We start from the raw sequence: 26,890 nt of genomic DNA, 5'->3' as shown, positions 1-26,890 counted from the left end.
GTCATTCCTCTCAAATCCACTGCCTAATAATGAACCTTGACCTGGTGACTGATGGTTCAGGGCAGCTGGTGATACGTGGAGGTAGAGGGGTCAGAAAACAAATAGCACCATGTTTGAACTGCCAAAACATGAATACTGCATGCTACATAACAGGATCCCATGTAAAATCAAACTGCTAAAACTTATGAAACTATCTTCACATCAATGTCTATGACATTCTTAATATTGTATTTAGTAAAGAATCAACATTAATATAACATCAAAAGGGAAGTTCACAGCGAGTGAGCAATTCAAGTAGAACAAGGAAAAGAAAATTTGAGTATACAATTACTGCTATAACAAAATTATCATAGTAAACAAATCACATCACTGGGGAGATTAAATTGACTACAGTGCAAAATTCATTATGAGCTTCACAAAGTGAGAATATCATTCAGCAGGAATACAGTAACTAATTGAAACATATTCAAGTTCTTGCAACAAGTTAAACAAAATGAAAACAGTAAAGAGAAGAGCAGCAGCAGTTGCAGACCTGATGCAGCAATTTGTATCCGTAAAATTCACTAAGGACAAACCTGCAAACTAATCACAATTTGCATAAAAAATAAAACCCAAAGTAACCTTTATATGCTCTTTTCAACTGCCCCTCTTTTCTCAAAGCTCGAATTCTTCATCTCTAAGAGCAAGCTCAGCAGCCTCTTCTTCTTCCTCATCAAGAATAAAATACTCATTTTTCTCCACCGGCCTAAACATATAAAAGATCACCAAATAGAACACCAAACTTGCGGTCTCCTCAGCCGCGTTGCTAACCCACTGATACTTGTAAGCTGCGATCGTCCTCAAAGCAAACACCACAATTCTTGTAAAATACAAATAACCGATCACCACGATATAGAACTGTCTAAACAGAGTCAACTTGGCCAAATTCCTCGCTGCCTTCCCATCGGTTTTCGAAGTTTCTCTCAACGAGCGAATGGACCAAACGATTGGTAAAATAATCGCGCAACAGCAGATGATGTCAACCAGCAAAAACACCTGATTCCATGTCACCCAATCTTTAATAAAAGGCCCGGTTTCTCCGATCACAACGGAAGCAATATTAGCTAAAACTTGAAGCGGAATCACGATCATCAAAACTTTCTTTTCCCTTTCTTGTAAAAATGGCTTTAGAAACGACCAACCGGTACCGATCAAAACGATGACAGTAAAAAGCAAAACGACACGGATAAACTGAAAAATGTAAAACAAAACATCCCAACCGTGAGGAGTACCGGTAACTTTAACATAGTGCTTATCTTCGGCGGCGCAGATCAGATTCAACGCTTTGAACAAAAGTAATCCGGCCATTAACAAATGGATCCGGTGTACAGATCTTTTGTTAGTATAACAAACGTAGATCCAATAAGCTAAGAAGCCTAAGTAGAGAATTGAGAAGAAGGTGTAGAGAGAAGGGAGCTGGGTTAGCCCCGCGGAGAGGAAATCTTTGGAACCGTCGCGGTCGAGGTTGTAGATTTCGGTCCGGACGTTCATGGAAACGCGCGTTTCGGGAGCGCAGTTGGAGAAAAAGAGAGAATATTCATTGGGGGAAGAAACGGGGTAAGAGCGGTCGAAACGCGAAAGGGGAGGTGGGGAGAGGTCGCTGAAAGTGAAGAGGCGTTGGATGTAGTGAGAATCGAGAACGCAAAAGTGAGGGTTTTGTTGGATCTCGAGGAGGACTTGGAGGAGGGATTCTTCCGACAAGAGAAAGAATCCGAGGCGGGAAGAGTCGGGGTTGGGGGCGTTGACTGAGGAGGAGACCAAGACGGAGGAAACGGCGATGGCGACGTGACCGGTGTGGGTGAAGCCGAATTTTTCGAAGAGGATCATGGGCCGGGAGTCCGAGTTGATGGTCAGGGTTTTGATCTCGGCGGTGGTGGAGGAGAGGAGGGAAAGGAGGCAGAAGAGGAGTAGGAGTAAGGTTGTTTTCGTCATTTCTGGGGAATTTACTGCGGCGGTTGGAACGGTTAGGCGCGGTGGTTACGGTGATTTGGAGGGGGAAGGGATCGAGTGGTTGAATTAATAAAAGGGCAAGGTCATCGGCTTTCCGGATCTGATCGATGTTGAGACAGATGTTTTATCAGAAACTTGAAGCTTGGATTTGAAGTCAGTCAAAGACCATACGACGTCGTTTCTTCACAAACCAAAATGGGCCCGAGGATTTAATGGATATCCGCGTTAGGTTCAGTCCAGTATGCAATTGTCTTCCCAAAACCTTCAAGGCTTCAACCCCTCGTCATTTTGTCAAGTTTTATGATGAAAAGCAGAGCCCAATTTCCAATACATCTCTCCATAATAATAATTAATTAATTAAATATTGGGCCCAGATTCTTAGGATAAAGTTTTTCTTTTTTTTCTTATATCATTGTAATAATTAATTAAATATTTTAATTTAAATTAGTGTTAGTTTGGTTGAAATTTTCATTGATTATGATCCCCAATTATAATGATTAATCGATAACTGGATTTATCTTGTCGATAGAAAAGAACCCTCATTATGTTAATTTTTTAACATTGTCAAAAAGAGTTTTTATTACACCATTATATTTTAAAAATTTTCCACTTCTAACTTATTTTCCAAGTTAAAATAAAAAATTCTCCTTAATTAAATTTATTCTTTAACTCTCCACTTTTTTTTATTACAAGAAATTGAGTTCCTAAATGTAATTGAACCTAGATTACCACTATTAATCTTCTTTTTCACTAAGATAAGATTACCAGGTGACATTAATAATATATAAAAATAAATTTAGTCATTTGGTATTAATAGATGTTTGACAAATATATAAATATATGCATTTATTTATTTTCTTTTTTCATTAGTATCATATGAAAAAAATTATTTGCATCTTTTATACCATTTGACATTTTATTGACTTTTAGGATCATTCTAATATATTATAAACACTTCCATATGTTTATTTATATGTTTTAATTATAAAAAAAAAGATTAATATCATAGTATAAAGTTATGAGTTTAGGTTTGGGTTTAATGTTAAAAAATTAACTTTGATTACAATATTTCCTCGTGTCAAGCTAACTTAAAACAAAGGCTATGTTGCAATGTAAAAACTCTATTTGAAATTAACCATTACCGTTATATGTACATAACATTTTATAACATAAAAAAAACTGTTATTTGGTTATGCTCACAAGTTACTCAAACTCAAATATTAAAATACTCTAAGATATTTAATTTGCTATCAAACTATTTGAAATTAAGTTTAACATGATTGTTAAAGATATAACATTTAAAAAATCCCGTAAACTATTTACAAAAAATCAAATAAGTTTTTATTTTTTTTATTATATTTAATTAAAATTTTATATTTTTATTTTAAATTAAATATATTTTTATAATTAACGACTGATTATTAAAATATTATTTATTATTTTATTTCATGTAGTACTAATACAGCATGCAAGCATGTCATAAATAGATACTAATATAATATGATGATATAGTTAGATAATATTTTTATTTTTCATCATTGTGTGATATAATAAATAACATTTTAAATAACGATAAATAATCAAAAGTTAATTATAATAAAAAAAATATAAAAAAAGTTTAATTGTATGTAATAAATAAATGAAAATTTATTTAAAAATTTTAAATAATTTAAAATCATTTTAAAAGTGTTATACTAAAAATTAACTTAATAAGGGTTGGATTAATTGTCAATTTTTCCGATTAAATTTTCCCCTATTTTCAGGTGTTCTCAGGAAGGAGAACCGTTTTTCTGGAATCATATTCGGACAGATCCAATCCAACTGTAAACGTTGAGCGAAATCTGGAGTCTTAGTTTTTTGTCTTCTTACTATTATTATCGAGGCGTGTCGACAAGAACATTTGAACGCACACGTGGAAGTTGGGAGCAGTTTACACGTCACTTGTTGCTTTCTTTCGAAGCAGGTAACAGAATTACATAGAAACACGTTGGCCTTCAAATCGTTACAGTACATTACTTTTTCTATCATACAACAAAAAACCCAAAAGAAACTTTCCTCATCTATTTTCCTTTTTTTTTAATGGTGGCTATGGCCAATTAAGTGTTTGCCTAATCCCACAAATACCCTTGTTCTTGCTTTCGAATACCGTTCTTGTCCTTCTTAGCTTACTGTCAAATTTAAATATTGTTGTTTTATTTTTATCCTTTTTCTCATAAATAAATAAAAAGTTTTATTTTATCCAATTTTTTTTTCCAACGTGGACATTACAATGCACAAAGTAATTGGATAACAGGAATCATAATGGCCATTGGCTAAGGCAATGGAAGACACTCTTTAATGACAAGTAGTTAGAAAAACCAGCTGTTGATTTTTTTGGACATTAACTACTTACAATTAATTATAAGATGATGTTATTTAATTCATTAATAATTTATAAAATTCATATCTGAAGGTATATCAAATATAAATCTTAATTAAATTCCATAAAAAAATTTTAGTTAAAAAAAAAAACCATGTACAACTATTTAGTTTGGTCTTAATAGAATTCCGTCTTCAATAATTTAAATTTTTTTTTTAATAATATATTTTTGGCAAGGAAGAGAACAGAGAACATGTATTCTATCATTTTGACTTTGTTAACTAAATTCAAAACTCAAAAGGCATTTCAGGTCCAAGATGATAACTTTAATGAAGATATTATTAGTTAATTACTTAATGAATTTTTTTATCATATTTAATATTTTTTATCGGTAAAAGATATAGTAAGAATTTCTGCATTATCTACAAGATGACGATATTTATGCACTTTCTTTACCATTGTTAGTTTTGATTTCAATGCATGGAAAGAGAAACAAAAAGATCGTCTTAATTTCTTGAATAGAGTTCAAAGAGAAATACTCATTCCTAACACCAAACAAGTTCTTCGCAAGTTCAACTTGTGCCTTGTGACCTATCTTCAATAGTTCGTGCAGAGCTTGATGTTTCTGGTTGGTGGACTTATAACCAACAAGTTCATATTGCTAATTGTATGCTTAAATTATTAAAAGGAATTCGTGGTGTCAAATATATACTCAAGATTGCTAAAGTTTTGGAGCAGTTTTCAGTCTATTGCTCAGAAGATCTATCAGAAGGCCTGGAAAAGAAAGGGATAAAATGTGAGTTGAGGCCAGCTCTTTCAGCTCATATTGTGTGTATGTGTTCATGTAGGAGTAGTGCTGTGCCATAAGCCATGCTCGAGGGGTTCCCAATTTCAGAAATATTTAAAGTTTTATTTAAACATGTAGTTATGATTTATAAGATTAAATATGTAATTATGTTTCTTGGCCGGCTCTTTCCTAGGAAACAAACCAAGTCTTTTGATTTTTCTTACCTGCCAATTACATTCAAAAGATTTATTGTACATTCTTGCATTAAGATAATTCAATTAATGATTTCAGATTTTAGTTGAAGTGCAGTTATCAAAAAAAAAAAAGATAAGCCATGCTATTTTATGTTAGTACTATTAAGTACTTTATGTAATAAATTTGTGATAATTTAGAGAAGAGAAATTTAAATTTAAAATTCTCACCTTCCAAAAAAAAAGAAAAATAATGAAATAAAAGGGTATTTTAGATATTTTATTTTGCAGTTTCATTAATTAAAATTTTGTTCACTTCAAGATGGAGGGTGTTCGAGGTGACGACGGTCTGGTTCCGTCATTCTGGTTCCGTCATTCAAACCAGGACAAAAAATTTAAATTCCCGAAACACCCTTAGATTTACGATAAATTTACACGTTGCCTCTTCCTCTTCATCGCGTAGTTCCGTCCAAAACACAGGACCAATTAAGCCATTCCATTTCAGGATTACCTATTTATTGCTTATTAGCCATGGCGATTGGCTGACTTTTCCTCACAAGCATTTTCCCCCGCCCTCCTCTTTTTCGTTTTTCCTTCGAAAATAATTAAAAGAAGGGAAAATTGAAAAAAAAATCCGAAGCTTTCAGAGAATCATAACGACGCCGGATTGTTCCATTCATCAATCATAGTAGAGAAACAGAGAACAACGTTGGAAATTCAAAAGGAAAAAAATTAAAGAAAAAATTGTCTCGATTTTGAGCTGCGCGGATTGGCCCTTTTGCGGGAAAAAATTTTTGTCCCAATTTTTTAAATCTGTAAGTGTATTGACTTAGACTAATATTTATCATTTTTTATGTTAAAAGTTTGAATTCAAGAGTTTGATTCTTTCATCTGCAACTCTCATTATTGAAATGCATTGCTATCTTTCTGTCTCTTATCAATCTTGTTTGATTGCTTTAATTGTACAATCAACGTTTATTTTCTGTTTGGTTGTTGAGAAAATTGGAGGAAAAGCAATTCGAGTTTCTGCTGTTTCTAGAGGTTAAGTTTTTCTTCTTTTTATAAGAAATGTATTTTAACATTCTAATCTTTATATTGGGTTTATATAATATTCGTGAAACTGGGATTTCAAGATTTGGTATGAAAGTGGCAGCTGATAGATTCCTGGGCTTGTCTTCTTTCTTTTCTTTTTCTTTTTTTCATTTTATTTTCTTGCTGATCAAAAGGAAACATTTTAGGGTTTAATAGTTTCTTGGTTGACTTTTGACTTGACTGCAGATACCAGAAGGTAAAGAACCAATACTGGTGAGAAGAACGAAAGATTTTGGTATTTACATTGATTTGTTGGATTCTTTTTCGATAGGAAATAAAGAATCTGGAAAAAAGGTTTAGATGTTTTTCCTTGAATTTTGTTAATCTGATAAAGGTTTAGTTTTGACAAATGAATGTGGTTGGCAAAGTTGGGAGTTTAATTTCGCAAGGTGTATATTCTGTTGCTACCCCTTTCCATCCTTTTGGTGGGGCTGTTGATGTCATTGTTGTTCAGCAACAAGATGGGACTTTCCGAAGCACGCCTTGGTATGTTCGGTTTGGGAAGTTTCAGGGTGTTTTAAAAGGGGCTGAGAAGGTGGTCCGCATAACTGTTAATGGCGTTGAAGCAGATTTCCATATGTATCTTGATAACTCTGGGGAAGCTTATTTTGTAAGGGAGGTTGATTCGGGTAAAGGCAGTGAGACAAATGGAGATTTGAAAGATTCTGATGGTGAAGTGATTCAGGATGACAGTAATAAACATATTTCTGAATTTTGTAGAATTGAACATAGTGTCTCAGATTCTGGGGTGGCTCAGTTGAGGGATGAATGTGAAGCCACATGTCCAAAACGGCTTGAAAGGGCAGAATCTGACACTAGGTTCTATGAATTTCAAGATGAGCAGTCCTCTCTAGAGGGTTCAGTTAATTTGTCAGAATTTGGTTCCGGCCGATATGAGGGTTTAGATGGTGAGCATTTTGGTGAAGCACAAGTTTTAGATTCTGAAGTGATCTTGGTCAGTGTGGACGGCCATATGCTGACCGCCCCTGTCTCAGCATCAGAACAGAGTCCTGAAAATGTGCAACTAAGCACACCTCAGTTCCATCTAGGACCAGGTGAAGGACCTGACTTTTGTGAGGGTAGTGAGGAGTTTAGATCAGGAGATAATGTGTGGACTGCTGACTATATTAGTAAGCTTAATTCATCAGCAGCTAAGGGTTCCTCTGACGATGTTTGCAGCGTGAACAGTGATTCTATTGCTTTGAGACACCAGCCAGAAGTTTGTGAAGAAGGTGGGGAACATGCCTGTCAAACTGAAGAAACTCTAAACCTTTCTAACCGTGAAAGTGAATTGGACCGGCAAAGTGACGTTGAAGATGCATCTGTGCATAATAAGAAGGAGGATGTTTTTAAGAGCTGCTTGGAACTATCTGAATTATGTAGACATGGTGAGAATACCGATTCTGAAGAAATAGATAGCCCATCAGAAACTCAGCTTTCACAAGATAAACCTTTTTCTAGCCCTCCAGACATTGATGAAACTGAAAATGGAGCTGTTGGTGACTCCAGAAATGAAGATGTGTTGTCTCCCTCTTATAGTCCCAATTCTTCCAGCAATAATGGATCTCCTGATTTACCGGTTGAGGGTGAACCAGTTGAAATGAAAGTGTTGGACACAGATTATATGGGTTCTAACGGTGTGTCTGTTGATTCCATTGGTACTGACCGAGAATGGAAAGATGAACAGTTTGGTACATCAGCAGCAACTGAAGGGATAAATGGAAGTCCGCAAAGTCCTGCACCTGAGGATAAGAGCAGCAAAAGTGAAATTGTGGAAACTGAAGCAGCTTTTAGTAAAGAGATTGAAAGTAATGCTAGCCTGGGTAAGGAATTTAGGACCTTTGCCTCCTTTAATTGTTTTACTCTCCTACTCTTGCTTTGATTCTCATGGAATACTTAGTTTCTGTCATTCACCTTATATTTTCAGGATTTGAGATCTCACTCTGTGGAAATGAACTATATGCGGGTATGGGATTGGAGGCTGCAGCAGAAGTCTTTGAAGCACACCGCATACCAGCAGACGAATATAAAAATTCTGCAATGTCAATTATTAAGAATGGAAACCTAATCATCCGATTTGGACAGCAGTACTTGCCATGGGAAAAAGCTGCTCCTGTTGTTCTCGGAATGGCTGCATTTGGTTTAGAGTTACCTCTTGAGCCACAAGATGCAATCCCTGTTGAACAAGATGAGTCATCAAACCCGAAGGATGATGATTCTATAGTCACTTCCACATCCTCTGGCCGCAGATGGAGGCTCTGGTCTATACCGTTTAGAAGGGTCAAAACCCTTGAGCACACCAACAGCAATTCATCTAGTGAGGAGGTATTTGTTGATACTGAATCTGGTCTACAAAATTCACTATCAGATTCAACTCCAACATCCAGTGGAAGGATTGAATCTCCCAACAAGCAATTTATTAGGACAAATGTTCCCACTAATGAGCAGATAGCATCCTTGAATCTGAAAGATGGTCAAAATATGATCACTTTCAGTTTCTGCACCAGGGTTCTGGGAACACAACAGGTTTCAATTCTCTACTACTCAATTCTTCTGGTATGTTTGCAAGGTTTGTTGTATGCTCAAATTTTAGCCTCTAAAACCTATGTATCTTTAACAGGTTGATGCTCATCTTTACTTGTGGAAGTGGAATGCAAAGATAGTAATCTCAGATGTTGATGGAACTATTACCAAGTAAAGATTCTTTTATCTCCTGACGTTACCTCTCCGCATTATTTTAAATGTTCTAGGTTTTACCCATTTACAGACCTGTATAAACTTACCTGTGATTCTTAGCATGATATTTATTCTAGAAATGGCAGAGAATTTCCTTACTAGACATCATTATGGTATGAGTATGATACTGGAGCTATGAACTAATAAATTAAAGAAAAGGAGAAAAATAAACCATATGCTTATATTTGAAGTTGAAATCAGATCTTCCATTATGATTTTTAGTATTAAAGCAACAATTAGCATTTCTAGAAGCTGCCATACCTGAATTGGTTTGTGGTTAAATCTTTCTTTTGAAATATGTTTCAATCATGTATAGTTTTAATACAAGATGTGTCTTTCAATAATTTTGACGTATTTCTTTCAGGTCAGACGTTTTAGGCCAGTTTATGCCTTTAGTTGGAAGGGATTGGACACAATCTGGTGTAGCTAGACTTTTCTCTGCTATCAAGGTTTGCTTTTCCTCAATTTGTTTCATTGTTCAACTTGCCTTAATTGAGCCTTTGTTCTGTTTTGGACTGTCATGCAAAATTAGATCCAGGAACTGGCTCCAGTATGCTCCCTCCCTTTTTTAGGTTTAAAACTGAAAACAAAAGTTGTCTTACATTTTGGTTTATAAAAGTTTCCACTGATGTAAGTGATGATATATACCTTCATCATGTTTTAGACAGCAAGCTTATGGAATAACATTAGTATCATGATGATGTGAACATTATCCCATTGCTGTTGCGCTTCTTAACCATTTTTTTTTATATGTATTTTTGCACTCCTTAGATACCATGTAGTAGCAAAATCCTTTTCAGAAGTTGCATCTCTGTCTGTCGACGCCTCTCACTAACATGTGCATATGCATGCACAAACACAATATTGTTTCTAGGGAATATCAGGTTCCAGTATCCGGTCACTTTGGATTTTAGTTTAAATGATTAATTTTAATTGAGTGTGGTTATTTATTTATTTCTTATGACAGCCAGTGTGTTTCTTGTATTTATTCCATTAGCTAACCTATGTTGACATGCATGTTAGTAAAATGATTTCCTTGGGTATCTCATGTCAAATACTTAAGTTTATGTTCACAACAGGAGAATGGATATCAGCTGCTGTTTCTCAGTGCACGTGCAATTGTTCAGGCATATCTAACCAGAAGTTTTTTACTCAACCTGAAACAGGTAGTGTAATAGCTAGGTTTGGTGTTCTTAACTGAATATTTCAATATTAGAAAATTCTATGAGTTAATTTTTTTAATTTTTAATTCTTCAAAAGTATTATTTGTATTAGAAAATACAAGTTTTCCTAAAAGGCTATATGAAAAGTAACAACTAAAGAAACAAGTTAACATTTTGAAATCATCTTCCTTCTTAAAATGGTTTGACTTTGAAATTATGAGTTTGTAATCAATTTTTCACTGATTGCTTTGTTTTTGCAGGATGGAAAAGCTTTACCCAATGGACCTGTTGTTATTTCTCCTGACGGTTTGTTTCCCTCATTGTACCGTGAAGGTAAGAACTTGCTTTTTTTGGGACATTTTTTGTAATCTAGCTTGTTTTTTAAGTTCGCATCACAATTTTATGGTTTCAGCAACTTGAGGGGAAAAATGCTGATTACATCCGATCAGAGAACCTCTAAGTGATAAAAGTGGCTATCTTTGTTGTTTTGACCTTCTATTTATATCAGAATCTTTAGGCTGTATCGTCTAGTTACATGCATTATCTCTCCTCCCCAATCCCTCCCTTTTCTTCTTTTTCTTCCTTCTTTGTAATAATTTACAAGTTAACGTCTGATTTATTCTACAATTTCCACCTTATTGATGGCAGTGATAAGAAGAGCACCTCATGAATTCAAAATAGCATGTTTAGAGGTAAATTCTGAAATACTAAACCTTTCTCAATGTAGATTGAAATAATTACTGCAACAGGATCAATCTTTTCACCTTTGATTTCTTTCTTTTATGCGCATTGCAGGATATCAAAAAACTTTTCCCTTCTGATTACAATCCCTTTTATGCGGGCTTTGGGAACAGAGACACAGATGAGCTCAGTTATAGAAAAATTGGTATCCCAAAGGGCAAGATATTTATTATTAACCCAAAGGTACATACTTTCGATGTCCTTCTTATGAGAAAAAAAGTGAAGGAAAGGAATCGAACATGTCCTGGCATTACCATATGAACTTTCTAACAATCTGATTCAAACTGGCAGGGTGAGGTGGCTATTAGTCGTATTGATGTGAGGTCATACACTTCGTTGCATACTCTTGTCAACGACATGTTCCCCCCAACCTCGTTGGTTGAGCAGGTAAGGACTATATTTCTCGCCTCTTTAAATATAATGCAAGAAGAAGAACAGAAAAATTCTCTGCAACTGTCCCTGATTTCTTATGGAGCCTTGAATGATATCCCTGAATATTCCGATATCTTTGCAGGAAGATTTTAACTCCTGGAATTTTTGGAAAGTGCCATTGCCAGATATTGAGTGACATAGTTGGTGGCTTACAGAATTCAGTTTAATTCTTCCAATGAGATGATCAGTAGCATGAAGTCCCCCACAGAGAACAGATTTTTCTGACATATTTCAAGTTTTTAACCTTTGCTTCCACTGTCACTCACTCATTTGTATTCATTGTTGACCTTCAAATGGTCTGTGAGGACTCATCTTGTATTTAGATAGATAGTCTTAGTGAATAAAATCTGAAGTCATTGCTTCCCATAGCTGTATGTACCACTAGAGATCAAAACACTTGTTTGTTGATTTAGTTTATGATTTTATAAAGTGTAATTAAACCCTTTATATATTAATTTAAATGAAAATACTCATCAAGAGAAGCTGGCGAAGAAAATCCAAAAATTGTTTAGATATCCATATTTGGATAAAGAGAAACTCATAAAATAAGATTCAAACTTAATTACAAGCAAAAAAAAAAAAAAATTATTACCACATTATATGGTATTGGTCTTGGAAATTTCCCTTATTTTTTAATATTGAGAAATTGTTTTTGATGATGAATAAGATTTTCATCTTATAGGTAAAGCAGAGGCAAATAATTATCATTTAATCAAAAAATATTATTTCATAAATATATAAAAATAAAAATTTAAAAATCTTTTAAAAGAAATATTTTAAAATTATAAATATTTATTCTTTAAAATTTTTAATTAATTTATTAATGAGATGATAATATTTGATTTATTATTAGTATGTGTAATTTATATACCCACAACATATTAAATATAAGTTATTGAGATTAAAGCAAATTAGTTTTAGTAACGAATTTTTAGTAATTTCTTTTTCTCTCTTAAAGTTAAAATAACAGCAATACCATATTTGCTGGTCATGGACATCAATAGCAAATTTTTTTTTTTATTTTCTGAAATTTAGAAAAAGAATGTTGGTCATTGAACAGAAAGGGAAAAAGCGAAACAAAAGGCATGGGACTCGTCAATGTCCGAAGTTATTTATCTATTTTTTTTATTTTCTTTTGACTTTTTCTCTTCCTTTCGTCGCTTTTCCTAACATGCAGAAGTGACAATTTTTTTACGACGATATTCAAACGCCTTGGTCGTGTTTCCTCATTTATTTTTGTCGGAAATTCGTCGTCTTTTGAGGTAGGGAGAAATGTCATGGATAAGAACGGCGGTGAACAGAGCGGTGGAAGTAGGCGGCAACAACAACCTGACACGCACCGTAAGGAGCTACGCCGATTCCGTTGTGCAACATGCTGGGTCCGCCGTTGCGGGAGGTGCCAAGATGATCCAGTACCGCATTGTAATTCACATATTTTTTTTTTCTCCTTTTCAGTTCCAAACAACGGCGTTTTCTCTTCTTTCGGCGGTTTTTTTTTTTTAATATTTTTGAGTTATTCAGGCGGCGAGGAATATGCAGAACTTTCGGCTAACCGTGAAGAGACTCGAAGAAGTTTCGGTGTCATGTAGAGGAGTTGAAAGAGTTCAGCTTTTAAGAAGATGGCTCGTCGCCCTTAAAGAAATCGAGAGATTATCTAATGACCAAAACAATAAAGATATTACTGACGATAAAAATACTAAAAACAATAACAACAGCGACACTACAAAGAGTAATGATAATGACGAAAACGCTGATGATCAGTTTTCTTTCGAGGAGTTCAAGGATTCTCCTAAAAAGTCAATTTTGGTCGGTGATCTTTTGTATTTCTTTTATCATTTTATCTTATCTTAAAGAAAGTTTGTTTCAAAATTTCTTAATGTTTGAAATCTGACTATTGATCATCACAGGTCTATTACTTTGATCCTCAAATCGGCGAACCAATGAATTTTCGAGAGGTTTTTCTTTACAGTCAAGCTCTTGAAGGCATGACGTTGTCTATGGTAGATGCCTGATTGATGCCAATGTTCTTTTGTTTGCGTTGGAAATGATCATGTCATATTTATAGTTAATAGAAAGAATTAGCAGTGAATTTATGGTAATGATAAAAATTTTGAGTAAGGATTGTGCTTACATTCATAATGTTAACAATATTTTGCTTGGCGATGCTTGCATTCATGAAGGAAATAATCTTAAAACTAAAGCATTTGAGAAAGTATTGTGGATAGCTGACCCTTGAAATTTACTTATGTTGAGTTTTAAGTCTAATGATGTCATAGTTTAGGTTCCTTCTGTTGCTTCATTGGGTTTTCATGCTCGTGGGAGAGCATTTGATGGATGCTCTCATGAGCCATAGCTTGATTCTTCATCACTAAGATTAAGGATCATCATCTGTTATGAACATATACCTTATTTAATCTAATGATCATTCTGAGTAATTTGAATCATGTTATATCATTAGGTTAGGCCTTTTTCAGCTGGATATGTGTAATCTAGATATCTATATCCTGCTGTATCAACCTGGACTCCAACAGACTAATTTACTGATTCATGTAGCAGTTAGGGTATATCATATTTTTTAAGAACCAACAAGAAAAACAAGTTTTGTACTTGATTTTAGAGGTTTTTTTCTCTGCTACTGGCCACTAGAGAGCTGCAGCATTATGATACTGAAATTTTCTCTGCATTTTTGTGTAACTTTGTGTGCAATGCATATTTGGGCTTTGTATTTGCTGATCAATTGAGTTTAACCGCAGGGTACTCTTTTGTATGACTCAGATTCTTGAAGCACCAAATGAGGAAGAGGTTTCACTATTTTTGGAGATATTTAGGTGATTTTTCTCACTCTTTTAGTAACTTTTAATGTCTGATATTTGGCCATACTGGCCTAAATTAATCTCTTAAATATATTACACGAATTTCAAGTAAACTTCTTTGTTTGGTCATATACAGGATCTGCCTTGCAGAAGGAAAGGAAGTTCATGAGGCAGTAATGAGCAGCATAAAGAATTTAGCAATGGCATTCTCAAACTATCAGGAGGAAGTGCTGGTAAGTACATTGTACTCATTTTACCTTAATGTATAGCATAAATATGACCTCTTCCTCTCATTCTTTCCCTCTTATTTCTCAGGTAAAACGAGAAGAATTACTCCAATATGCTCAAGCTGCAATTGCAGGGCTCAAGATTAGTGCTGATCTTGCAAGGTGGTTAATGATAATATCTTTTTTATTGCTGCATATTTTGACATTAATTTACGATTCACAACTTTCAAATTTCTACACTTCTCTCTGTATTTTGCAATTATTGTTTCAAACCAACTACCATGTGCAGTGCTTATATTGGTGTTTTCAATGATTCTGCTTCCAAATCTTTTCCCTTAACATCCTTGATCTGTAGTACATAGGCTTGTCATAGACCTATGGTACCTGCATTGGTGTGGGTATGGGCCTATGCGGTATCTTGCATCTCAAGGGGATTAATCCTGGCCTTCTTGGAAGCTAGATATATTACTCATGGAGGTCAAGATATAACTGTAATGTTCCTTGGGATACAAATTTTTGAAGGAAATGCTGTTAATTAGATTTAGAAATCTTGGCCATATTTGAACTTTGATCTTCTAGAAATATAACTTTTGATTGTTTAATATGGATTCATTACCATTTGTTAAATGTTTAAGCAATTATAAACACTTGTAGGCATGTATAATTGTCACAAAATAGACTGACCTGTAATCTTTCCTTCCACTTCTTTCTGTGCCTGCTATCAGAATAGATGCTGAGGCCTGCAGTCTGAAGAAAAAACTTGGAGAAATGAAGGCATTCCAGAACCCTTCAAATGAAGGTCATGAAGAATCATCTGAAAAGCAAACTGCTGCAATGATAGAGGTATAAATATTCATGCATACTTGTGCACAATTTCTGGTTTGGAATGTTGTTTAACTAAACTGAGCAAACAACCTGAACAAATCATAACCATTTCCAATTAAAACTGAAAAGCCGAATTAACCAGCCTGTTTGCACCAAATTGAGTTGGTCAATTCATTCTTTTTTTTTTTTTGTGGTTAAAACTGAAGTTTTCTCACCTATAAATAACTATTGCTCCTATCCTCTTCCAGTGATATCCTAATATTCATTTGCAAAATAGAGTGAAAAAGTGCTTTATCCTTGCTTTTCACTTTGTTATGCACAATCTCATTCTTTTTTTTTTACTTTTCATTTCCTAAATATCATTACATTCTCAGCTCTAATGATTGAGCCAATTTTGTATATTTCACTGTTCCGAAGGTGAATAAAACTGAATGTTTTGATCTTCCCTGTAGTTTCTTAAAGAAGCTCTTGGACAAGTGAGGCTATATTCCAGATTGGAGGCACTCTTATTACAGAAAAAATCTTTAAGCAACGGGGATTCTCCAAAACTTCATGCTGAAAAGGTGCTTCTCTTCCACCTCAAAAGCATGCATCTCTTGTTTATTTTCTATGGCAGTTGGTTCACTGCAATGTGTTAAACAACATTTGAGGCTAACCACCAGCAGTTATCTTTTAAAAATATGGGCAAGGTGCTAAGGTGTTTTTAGGAAGAGAGTTCATGCTAAACTGTTGTAAGCAAGGTCATTTTATGTTACCCTGCAGTTCTTTGTTCGTTCTGCTAATGTACCCGCTCTACTCTGTTGCCCTAATGAAAGTGTCTTTTTTACCATCACATCTTGGAAAGATCTGTTTGGAAACCAAAATTTGTTCAATGATCAATTGTAGATTAGTTATTGAAAAAAAAAAATGAGAAACTAGTACGATGTCATGTCCTACTGTGATAGTGTTTTGTAGTTTACCAACAAGTGTTTCTTCTTTTTTTCCTTACAATCAATTAGATTTTGTATAGTTTATGCAAATAGCAATGGTTCTCCTGGCCGTCTGCTTACTATAACTGTTAATTATGCTATTATAATATGGTCCATTTTTGTTGTAGGTCGACAAATTAAAAGTTTTATCAGAATCTCTCGTTAACTCAACCTCAAAGGCTGAAAAGCGCATTGTAGAGCACAGGTTTTAAAGGGATCATTACTTCCCTATTTTCCCATTTGAAATGTTTTAGATTGTTGTGTTGTCCTTTTCTCTTTTTAAAACTATATGCACTGACATTTTAGGGCTAAGAAAATGCTCAGGAGTCGGGTACTTATAGACAGTTTCTTATTTACCTAGATTGCATTACATGAATTTTAATCTTTGAAAGTTAATCAGTGAAAGAACTAAAACTAATATGAAGCTGGGAAATTTGCTAGTGTTAACCAGATATGTTGGTTAGATGATCATTATTAATTCAACAGCATATATAACATTTCTTGTCAAATAAGGCAAGGAGAGTTCCTTCTGTCTATATACATTGTGTTTTAATGGCCTCTTGCGGTTTGTTTTTTTAATGGACAATTCTGTTGTTTGCTTTAGCATTTATAGGTACAAATTCTCTCTTTTTAATGTTCTTTTCCCTCTGTAATTCAATCAGGTTTCAGAAAGAAGAAGCTCTCAGCTTTCGTGTTGCTAAAGCCAATGAAGTCAGCCAACATGAGAAGGTACTATTCCTCAAGGGAAGCTCTGTCCTTGTCTTATGAGAATATTAAATGAAGAACATAACCATTATTCACTTAGATTGATCTCTTTCTGAAATGTATAGAAGGCCTTGATCCCTCCTTAGTTCTTCCTCCATCTCCTCTTTGTCGTGACCATCTAGGAGGCATTAATCTATAAAGTATGAGTTCCTTTGAAAACTTTTGTTTTCCATTTATATTTCAGTGAAACTGTTTCTGTTATACAGAGTATGAATGACACTCAATGTACTGCCTATGCTTCCATTCTATTTATCAATTGACTTATCATCATAACATAAAGTAACGAGGACTCCATTGGGACTTAAAATTTATAATTCATATCTATGGATTAAGTAATACTTTCTTAACTGGTTTCTTATGTGACATTTGTACATTAAAGTAAATTTTTCTTTTTTCTTTTCTCAAGGAATATGAAAGATATTTGACATGGTATTTCCCAGGAACTAGAAGAAGGGATTCAGGAGCTTGAGAAGCAAAAAGATGAACTTGAAGCTGAATTAAAGAAGGTTTTTCTTTAACACTCCCTACTAATCTCTCTTCTCTTTTCTTGGGCAACTTCTCTTTTCTGAATGGTATATCATTAGGCATTGCTCAGTTAACATTCAGTTCCACCCTTCTTTTGTGCATATACATTTGTGGTGATGTGTGTCAAAGATGAATTGCCAGTTCTATTACTTCCAATACCTTAATGCTATATATAATTGCTATTGCTACATTAGTCCTGGGGTTTTCCTCCATATCTTCTAGAGTGGGGTTACAGTTTATGGATGTGAATCTGGTTCAGGTCAATGCATCACTTACTGCTGCTCGAGCACACCTTCGCAACTCCAAGGAAGAGCGAGAGCATTTTGATGAAGCCAGTAATCAGATTCTGTTACTCCTGAAATCAAGGGTATAATTGCTTTAACTATCACCATGGTACTAATTAGATCATATGCTTTTATAATAATCTATCTATTCATATATATAATTTGCAAGACCAGTTTGCCACCTATTCTGAACCCCTAGTTTAATGTCTTCATTTTTCGTTCCTTCTATTTCTTTTGGTCATAGGAAGAGGAAATTTCAAAATCGCTTGCTTCATGTAGAGTAGAAGCAGATGTCGTTAATGCATGGATTAACTTTCTGGAAGATACATGGGATCTCCAAACCACCTACAATGAACAAAAGGAGAAGCAGGTCAAGTACGTGCATCAATTTCCTTTAGACCAGCTGATGAATTGATGTCAGCCCTCCTATAGTTTTATTGACTACACATCCTTCTGAAAACAAGAAATGGTTGCAATATCACATTACTTATGCAATTAATAGTTTTTACACCTAAGTTATTCTATCTAACTCGAAACGATTACTTTGAGTCTGATTTTCTATTTCCATTTATATTTGCTAGTGGTGAACTAGAGAGATATGGAGAATATTTTGTGAATCTGGTCATTCACCTTCTATCTGCTTACAAGGTATTGCTCTAATATCTTTATCCAGAAAGCTCTTCAAACTTAATGATAATATGTCCACTTGCCATTCATGACTCTGGTGAAACATTCCTGTTTTCTTATTAATACTTCGGTATCTATCCTTTATTAAGGAACAACTGGAGCCTTCCATCTCACGTATTAGACAACTGGTAGAGAACTTGAGCTCAAGTGACAGGTATAATGCTTTGTTTCTTTGAAACTTTCAGTGCATGATTAAGTCAAGCTTCTTAATTGTTTTACTAAATCAGGTCAGGAAGAGCAGCTAAGGATGAATCTCAAAAAGGTCTTAACCAAAGAAAAAATGTTGAAGAAGAATATCTGAACCTTGAATCCAAGGTATCTATGAATTTTCATATATCAAGATAACATCTGAATGTGGTTTATTTTCATTTAGAGTCATATGCTACTTTTCTGAGTTCCTATGATATTACAGTAAGCCTTTTTCTTTTAACTCATCTATTGTGCTTAGGGCCCTAACAGCATTATATTGCTAGGAACAAAAAATTCTTTCTATTGTTTGTACTTATTTACTAGCAGTAATGCAATATGCACCACATTATCATGTTTAGAAACGACATGATTCCCTTTTTGTGCAGATTTCAAATACCTTAAGTGTAGTGGATTCAATGAAAACACAGTTTTATTCTCCAAATGAAGGCATCCAGAGGTATACAATTCTATCGTGTTTCTCTTTCTCTTTCTGTATGAGGAAACATAACACAGCCATTAATGGTTCATGGTCCTGATCCAGGAAAAACAATCAAAGGGTCAAAGAGCTATTTGATAATCTTGAAAGCATTAAGGGAGAATTTGAATCCATTGAGAGACCAACTTTTGAAGTTGAAACTCCAAGTCAAAAATCACAGTCACCATCCAGTGCAAAGTCACAGAGAAGTCCATGGTCGCGATTAAGGTCTTCCTCAAGGAGGGCAGAACAGAAGAAACTGAAATTTGAATTCGAAAATGACGACGGAGAAAGTTCAGAGTACGAGACAGAGGAGATTGTTGAGTGGGAGTATGATGCATTTGAAAAGGATCTAAAACCCAGCAACTAACCAAACCAACCAAATATTGCCTAATTTATCTGGCATATGTTGTCATCATGCATGAATGTGCCTATGGAAAGAGATGAAGCTATCTTTTGGCTCCACTGATCGAAGTAATTGTGTAAGATATCTAGTTACTCTGGCAACAGCTGCAACTAGAGGATTGAAAGTTCATTGTATGTCCAATGTTATGGTGTAAATTCTCCAATTTTTTTATACTGAAATTGTATAGATAACTCAGAACAAATGTAGCTTGTGTGTAATTCTTTATACCAAGATATTCTTTATTTTTCTTCAGGCTCTATGGTTCTCGTCATTCAGTAATCAGGAATTCTTTCTCTGTTTGATCACAAGTAATTTACTCATCTTCCTGAAAAAACAGTAACTCACTCATCAGTGGAACTTGTTTTCATGCAGGGGAGGACAATGTGAAGCATGAAACGGTAACATGGCTGATCACTCAGACCTGAAACAAAATTATCAACAAAAATTATCCAAAAAGAAATAAAGAAGGGGATGGTTCCCTGAAATTTTTACCAGCAAAATATTCAAAAGCAAGAGGTACAATGGCACACTTCTGCCAAAAGGGGTTGATTGCAGTAACACTGACCTGAGGAAAGCTACAGCATAAGGGTCATTAATGATGTTACATTAGATGAATTCGTCGGCTCTGAGAACTCAATAAAAGATTGCAATAATTTGACAACTGTAGTACCACCAATCTTTCCAGGATTCCTGAACATAATGCATTCAAATCAATGAGTACTAAAGAGTGTTCTAAAAGACCCAAAACAAAACAACTTTAAAGGTCAGCACCATAAATGATAAATCCACTTGTAAAGGGGAGTTCTCTGAAAGTGACTCCCATTGACCCATTGGGCCTTGGCTTTGAACTTTTAGGTATCACCTCTGAGGTGTAATTGCAACTTTGAGTCTTTTTGACAGTGGCTCAGAAAGGCAAATGATGCAGCCATTTTTGAGTTTAAAAAAGCCTGAAGCCGCAATGAAAGGTGAGAGATCCCCCTTTGAACTTGGTGACCACCTCTCCACCTGTACATGAACCAAGGCTTTTGGTTCCTCAGACCAGCATCACGTGATCACCTGCTTCATGTGTTGCTGCAAAAACCAGCTTGCCTTATTCCGGAGCAGTGATTGGCTTCCTATTTGATTCCTTCTTTTGAATCTTCATTACTTTAACCCCTCAAACATAAATAAATAAAAAATAAAATGAAACCCAAAATTTTTTACCCCCAGTTACAGTTAAGTTTGCCTGTCAAATTCTTTTACTACTAAACTGAACTTGAGATTGCCCTCATTATGACTTAGCATTACTTGTTCTCATTTCCGCTGTAATTTCTACTTTTCAGGCCTTTAACAGCTATAGTGTACAAAACTACAAATCCAATGCTGTGTTCTCATTGAATATTGCGGCTGGTTTTGGATCAAAGTTGGAGGATTTTGACCAAAGTAAACAATTAGCACAACAGGAGACAAGCCAAAAGCCCTCGAGCCTTGGACAAACCTCGTCCCACCACCACAACATTGGAGCTTATTCTTTCTTTTTTTTTTTCCGGGTGAGTGGAGCTTATTCTTGTTGTTAGTGAGGTCAAACAGCTGCAGTGAAAGCTTCTAAAAATGGAAGAATCAAGAGAGGAAAAAAGGTAAAAATTTTTCTCCCCATGCTTTGACCTAGTCAAATGGTTGGCACACATACATTGTCCCCATAGCAATAGGCTGACATAGCACACATAGCAGTTCTTGGAGACAACAATTTAGCTTAAAGATTGCAAACTTGCATTATAATAGTACCCATCTCTCTCTCTATCTCTTACGGTCTAATTTTTTTTATTGAATTGTAAACCTGAAAGTGCAAAAAACCAGGTTTTGAAAAAGGGACTGGACTTTTGAAATTCAAAATCTTGCCTGCAGAGAAGTTTGTGGATGTGCAGAAAACAAGTCTGTTGTATGTACAAATGTTATAACTTGATTAGCATTTTGTTTTGTATTCTGGGGATAATTCTGTTTCTATCTTAAACACTTGAAGGGTTCAGGATGGAACCAACATCAAATAAACTAGAGAGGAAAACATACTTACTTTACTTACCAACTAGGTTGAAGAGCACAACTTTGCAGATTGAGAGTGTGAAGATTATGGTGTGGTAAGGGAAGGGGATACGGTTAAATTAAGGGCAGACTGGCAGATGCATAAAAATCCTTGAGGATTCCCAAGTGGATACACCATCATGCATATCATAATTTCAAATAAGATTCCATCTGATCCCTTTTGATCTTTTCTTCTTCTACTTTCATTTTCTTAAACACAGTTGAACAGATTTGTGTGTGCTTCTTACATTGAAACTTCCAATAAAAACAAAGGCACTGTCACCTTCTATCTGGTGGTGGAAGATTCTTACCTTTTGCACCACATCTTCAAGTTCAAAGTATATAAACATGGCAACACCCAAGTGCCTTAAAAACATGGGGTGCACCAAGATTGTTATCCACTTTTTCCTACAATCTACACAGTCCTTGCATTATAGGGATTTGATCAGATGGTTGTAAGCCCACCCCCTTAAGCTTAACTAGCTGTATGTGTCAGAAGTTCATTGGCTATGGATGCAAGCAAAATTGAAAAGAGAAAAAGGAATAATAATAAATACAATGAGAAGATTCTTTGCATTCTTTTCTTTCAAACTGGAAGATTGGTATAAGAAGACGAAATGCAGAATTTAGGAGGTAAAAGGGCATGAGGTTAATGGTGGAATAGTAAAATAACAATAATAATAGTAACAGACTTCAACCCAATGCTAGTGTATGCAGAAGGGATAACAATGCAAAATGCAAAATACTACATACATGGGTCAGTCAGAGGCTGTTCAGCTGAGGGGGAAAAAATCCACACTGTTTTCTGCATTTTATTGTTTGGAACCATTCGAGATATTACTACAAAGGAGAAAAAGAGAGAGTGAAAAATGGAAAAGACCTGACAACTCCTTTCCTTATGATTTTATTTTTCTAACTTGGCTCCATCCTCACTTTAAAGGATGCCCCTGCCCTCTCTTTCCTCACCAAGCTCACCTTCCCATAAGCTGAGCATCTCCGAGAGAGAGAGAGAAAGAGAGAGAGAGATTGTTGACAGTTCACAAGATGGCCACAAGCCAAGCTTCATGTAACCATGCAGATGAAGACTATATTGATATGGAGGTAAGCTCATCCTCCAACTTCTTGTGTTACTCTATAAGCTCTCCGCCACAAAGCAGAGAGTTTGAGTTCCAAATGTGTTCAGTTTCTCGAGATGGAGAAACCTCGACTTCCCCTGCTGATGAGCTCTTCTACAAGGGAAAGCTCCTTCCCCTCCACCTCCCTCCTCGCTTGCAAATGGTTCAGAAACTACTACAAAGTTCTAACAGTACATTTGAGACCAAAACTGAGGCACCCTTTGAAGAAAATTCTGCTGTTTCTTTCATAACAGGCTCTGCTACTCTCTCAACTAATACAAGTACCCCATTGGAATCCTGCAGCATCTCCCCGTCGGAATCCTGCAGGGTGAGTAGTGAACTAAACCCGGACGACTATTTCTTTGAATGGTCAACTGAACTGAATGGCTTCATTGGCAATGATTCGAAGAAGTCTTGGTCTAGAAAGCTCAAGCAGTCCTCAATAAGCCAAAAGCTCAAGGCATCGCGGGTGTATCTTAAGTCCTTGTTTAGTAAGTCTGCCTGTTCAGATGAGTCTTGTGCCAAAGCAGCATGCAATGCAGAAGCAGAAAATGTTTCAAAGAGCAAAGATCGTTTGAACAAGTACACGAAAATGGCAAAGAAGAACCCATTTGGAAAGATTGACAATGACAGATTCAAAATATCAAGTATTATCATGAAAAGCATCGACAAAGAGTTTGCTGAGGAGGCTGCAAATAGCCATAGGAGGTCTTTTTCAGGGGCTATTCAACGGCATTCTGCAATAAAGTCTTCATCTACATCAACATCTTCATCTGGTTCTTCTTCTTCTTCTTCATCTTTTTCATTCAGTTCAAGCGGATTCTGTGATTTACAGTTGCTGAAAAGGAGCAACAGCGCCAATTCAGAGATTGAAAGTTCAATTGAGGGAGCAATTGCTCACTGCAAGCAGTCTCAGCAGCCACCTAGTTCAAGAAAGACTGCAAGTGAACTTGGGGTTTGTTCACTTTCTGTTTCAAAGATTGCAGTTAGTGGGGACCAAGAAAGACCAGGACTTTGCAGCATATGAATATGAAAATACTTTGGAAAGGACTGAAAATCCACCATAAGAAGCAGAAAGACAATTGAAGTTGATTGAGATGGTATTAAGTTCCTGTTACATTCTTCAAAGTAAGTGGCATTTTAATGCAGTGTGATATTCAGATACTTTGCATGATTTCCCAGCACTGCTTGACAAGACCAAACTTGTGAATGTTCCTGTAATACTTGTCTATGGAAGAACATATTGAAGCCCATTATTGTTCAAATAATAGAAGGAAAAAATGACTAGAGATTCTTCCATGGAAGTTTATCATTCAAAATCAATAGTCCAGCCCCACTTCATAGCTTCCTTTTTGTACTTGCTCAAGATATTGCATGATTAGAATTAGTTGAATCCAGTATCTGGTTGCTTGATTTTTCTTTTCCACCATTTCCTTTACTTTCCTTTTCCTTTTTTTCTCCTTGGACTGGGACCAGACATGCTCTTCTACAACGACTTGCCAGTAAGCCTTAAGAGCATCTTTTCACATTGGACAATGATCCTTACTAATTAACCTTAGTTTTACTCTATTGATGATAAGTTTAATAGTCAATTTCTGCAGTTAACAATGAATAAATCAGCTGGAAAAACAATTATCAGTTCCCCCTCAAGTGAAAAAGAAGCTTTTCGGTAAAATCACCAGAACTTTAAATCTGTAGATTCTGTTAAAAACGTGGTGTTTTTTTACAAAAGTTTTTTCTTTTACCTGAGGCTTTTTCCCTGAATTAGATTCTCTATTACTGTTTCTCAGCCTTCCAGGCTTTATCCACTACCACTACCCCAGGTTTCAACTGTCAGGAACCGGGGAGATCTGTATATGTCCAGAAAATGAGGACTGCCATCTTTTTTTATCTTTTTCTCTTTTGTAAAGAGAAACTGCACTTTCATTTGAATCATTTCAATGAATAAAAGATGACTTTAATTTCTCAACTTCAATATTAAAATCATTAGGAAACAGTCTGATCATTGACCAAAAGTAAGTTCTGAAAAATCTTTCTATTTTCACCTAATCTAAACAAGCCAACAACAATAAGTGCCCTTTCTTTATATGGGTTAAACATGTCCCTTTACCCTGTGAGTGAGGAGCTGGGTGCCTGCATGAGGGAGAGAGACCCTGCAATCCTAGATTAAAAAATTGGGTTATAGATTATATTTTGATAGCTAAAGACCTTGGTTAGAGGAGCAAACAGATGCTTTGTCCAGGACAAGCATGATCATCCCCATGCCGGGCAGCATAATTTACTGCATATTAAGACTAATCTATACCAATAAATTTGGATTATTTCATTAGATTACTATTTACGAAACGGTCATTACAATGATTTTGATCACAAGATGTCCTCTTTCTGCCTCTGAGGATAGAAAATGTGTACTGTCATTGTTAACCCCAAACTGAAAATGAAATGAACAGAATTTTAGCTGTCACAAACAAAACAAAAACTTTCACTCATCTTATTGTTATTTTCTCATGATTTTGACTAATCATGAGACTAAACAAAACATGCCTGCTAGATTTTTGACAAGATTGGAAGGAAAACAAGGAAATTGCATTGCAGCTAATTGACAGATGTTGAGCACCAGGAGTACAGACAAGTATAAAAAAGCAAGTCTTTTTCCCCACCTGTTTGATCTGGTTTGTCCATTTGGTGAAAGAATTTTAGTGCAAGGTACTCACACTTGTAAGCTTGTAAAAAAGGATCTTAAATTTCAATTGAAACTTGAACTATCTATGCATAAAGACTAAAATTTGGACTCCAAAATTATATGCTTCATGTATAACTGCTGTAAGTAACTATGGGGCTAGCTAGGTTTGGCATGGGGGAAAGGAAAAGCAGAAGGATGAAAAATTGTTCCATCTAATGGTTAGCTTTCAATATTGAAATGCAGATAACATAACGTAGGATTAATAAACTTGTCCTTCCTTCCCTCAAAATGTAGTGTTAGGGGATGGAACAGATCAGATACCTTACTAATGCATTGTCATAGTCTACCCTATAAGGTTCAGTAGTGAACTCTTCAAAGAGTTGCCTCTGCTTCTTGCTTATTGTGGTAAAGAAGTGAGATGACATCAAAAGGTTTTTATTGCCTTTTGAATCTTCCTTTACTTCATTAAAGAAGGTACATTCAAGTGAGAATCCAATTATTCATGATCTACAGACCTAAGCAATCAAGAAAAGCAATTTCATGTCCAAAATATAGACCTATATAGGGATGGAGGTTTGAATTACCAAAAACAAAAGGATGGACCATACGTGGAATTTGATGGGACCAGTCAGCAAGTGAAGCATGTGAAAAATGTCAGGATAGATTCAAGGCATCAATATTATTTCCTGAAGAACATTTTTTAAATTACAAAAATTCTGTAAGCAACTTGTCATCTTCTTACACTTTGTTCCGAAGCACCATGCACCTTCAGCATAATGTTGCCATGTATAAAATAAGCAAATCTTCCCTCGAACTCATTTCAAATTAAACTTTAATAATCTCTTTCTCTTTTCGTGACCGGAAATGAAGCCTTGATGACCTTAGATTATCATTATGATAACTAGCAGCATGTCAAAGCCTCATAGTTAAACATTAAGTAAACTCCAGTTATATGCCAAAAAGGGGAAAAGAAAAGCTAAAAGAAAGAAAATCTCTGCTTTAGCACTTCAAAATATTTTAAGCTATTATTTGGAAAAATTAGGAACCAAATATGCAACTGCATTAGTAGGTCCATGTGCATGTTGTCTGATTCATTTGGGCACCTTTTTCTCAATTGGTCGATCTCCTTGAACACCCTCTTTGCTACTGTCCTGATTATCAACAAGAAAAGAACAAATGAAAAATCATAAGAAAAGGTTCATTGCATTTAGCATTGATTGAAGAGAAAAAAGACTAGTTAAAACTCACCCAAAAAATACAAGCATAACATAACACCAGCAAAATATGCTGACAGCCTTCTGGATACAGATCAGAAATTGGAATTTCCATCAGCAGGAAACTCATGGACTTTGTAACAATGCTGTTAACTTTGCCACTGGA

General features: G+C 35.3%; 4 protein-coding genes across 4 annotated transcripts; 3 read left to right on the top strand and 1 right to left on the bottom strand.

The window, feature by feature from the left end:
* On the bottom strand, positions 354-2,115 carry LOC18597843 (protein GPR107). The gene has a single exon (XM_007027081.2). It carries the CDS (start codon positions 1,969-1,971, stop codon positions 655-657), a length of 1,317 nt encoding a protein of 438 aa, XP_007027143.1. The 5' UTR covers positions 1,972-2,115; the 3' UTR covers positions 354-654.
* Positions 5,664-11,856, top strand: LOC18597842 (phosphatidate phosphatase PAH1). The gene is made up of 11 exons (XM_018122181.1): positions 5,664-6,141; positions 6,605-8,241; positions 8,346-8,944; positions 9,039-9,112; positions 9,519-9,603; positions 10,234-10,320; positions 10,578-10,650; positions 10,966-11,009; positions 11,113-11,241; positions 11,350-11,445; positions 11,573-11,856. Exons 2-11 carry the CDS (start codon positions 6,768-6,770, stop codon positions 11,624-11,626), a joined length of 2,715 nt encoding a protein of 904 aa, XP_017977670.1. The 5' UTR covers positions 5,664-6,141; positions 6,605-6,767; the 3' UTR covers positions 11,627-11,856.
* On the top strand, positions 12,629-19,906 carry LOC18597840 (kinesin-related protein 4). Its single transcript, XM_018120847.1, has 18 exons — positions 12,629-12,912; positions 13,012-13,296; positions 13,398-13,490; positions 14,266-14,318; positions 14,440-14,536; positions 14,619-14,692; positions 15,256-15,373; positions 15,808-15,918; positions 16,452-16,528; positions 16,986-17,052; positions 17,529-17,594; positions 17,873-17,980; positions 18,142-18,272; positions 18,479-18,545; positions 18,674-18,738; positions 18,812-18,899; positions 19,160-19,230; positions 19,315-19,906. The coding sequence occupies exons 1-18, from the start codon at positions 12,763-12,765 to the stop codon at positions 19,616-19,618; spliced, it is 2,025 nt and encodes a 674-aa protein (XP_017976336.1). The 5' UTR covers positions 12,629-12,762; the 3' UTR covers positions 19,619-19,906.
* LOC18597839 (probable membrane-associated kinase regulator 4) lies at positions 22,122-24,246 on the top strand. Its single transcript, XM_007027076.2, has one exon. It carries the CDS (start codon positions 22,757-22,759, stop codon positions 23,852-23,854), a length of 1,098 nt encoding a protein of 365 aa, XP_007027138.2. The 5' UTR covers positions 22,122-22,756; the 3' UTR covers positions 23,855-24,246.

This window comes from Theobroma cacao, chromosome 5 (assembly GCF_000208745.1).
Source record: "Theobroma cacao cultivar B97-61/B2 chromosome 5, Criollo_cocoa_genome_V2, whole genome shotgun sequence".
In the NCBI taxonomy this organism is placed as follows: domain Eukaryota; kingdom Viridiplantae; phylum Streptophyta; class Magnoliopsida; order Malvales; family Malvaceae; genus Theobroma; species Theobroma cacao.
The sequence above is the reverse complement of the archived record's forward strand: the minus strand, read 5'-3'. Positions and strand labels throughout refer to the sequence as shown.

Bases quoted from the DNA above. Each gene is read 5' to 3' on its own strand.
- LOC18597839 (XM_007027076.2), top strand. From the start codon at position 22,757: ATGGCCACAAGCCAAGCTTCATGTAACCATGCAGATGAAGACTATATT.
- LOC18597842 (XM_018122181.1), top strand. From the start codon at position 6,768: ATGAATGTGGTTGGCAAAGTTGGGAGTTTAATTTCGCAAGGTGTATAT. The intron at 8,945-9,038 runs GTTTCAATTCTC...TATCTTTAACAG, and splicing joins GGGTTCTGGGAACACAACAG to GTTGATGCTCATCTTTACTT. The intron at 11,242-11,349 runs GTACATACTTTC...TCAAACTGGCAG, and splicing joins TATTTATTATTAACCCAAAG to GGTGAGGTGGCTATTAGTCG.
- LOC18597840 (XM_018120847.1), top strand. From the start codon at position 12,763: ATGTCATGGATAAGAACGGCGGTGAACAGAGCGGTGGAAGTAGGCGGC. The intron at 14,693-15,255 runs GTGGTTAATGAT...GCCTGCTATCAG, and splicing joins ATTAGTGCTGATCTTGCAAG to AATAGATGCTGAGGCCTGCA. The intron at 16,529-16,985 runs GTTTTAAAGGGA...TAATTCAATCAG, and splicing joins AAGCGCATTGTAGAGCACAG to GTTTCAGAAAGAAGAAGCTC.
- LOC18597843 (XM_007027081.2), bottom strand. From the start codon at position 1,971: ATGACGAAAACAACCTTACTCCTACTCCTCTTCTGCCTCCTTTCCCTC.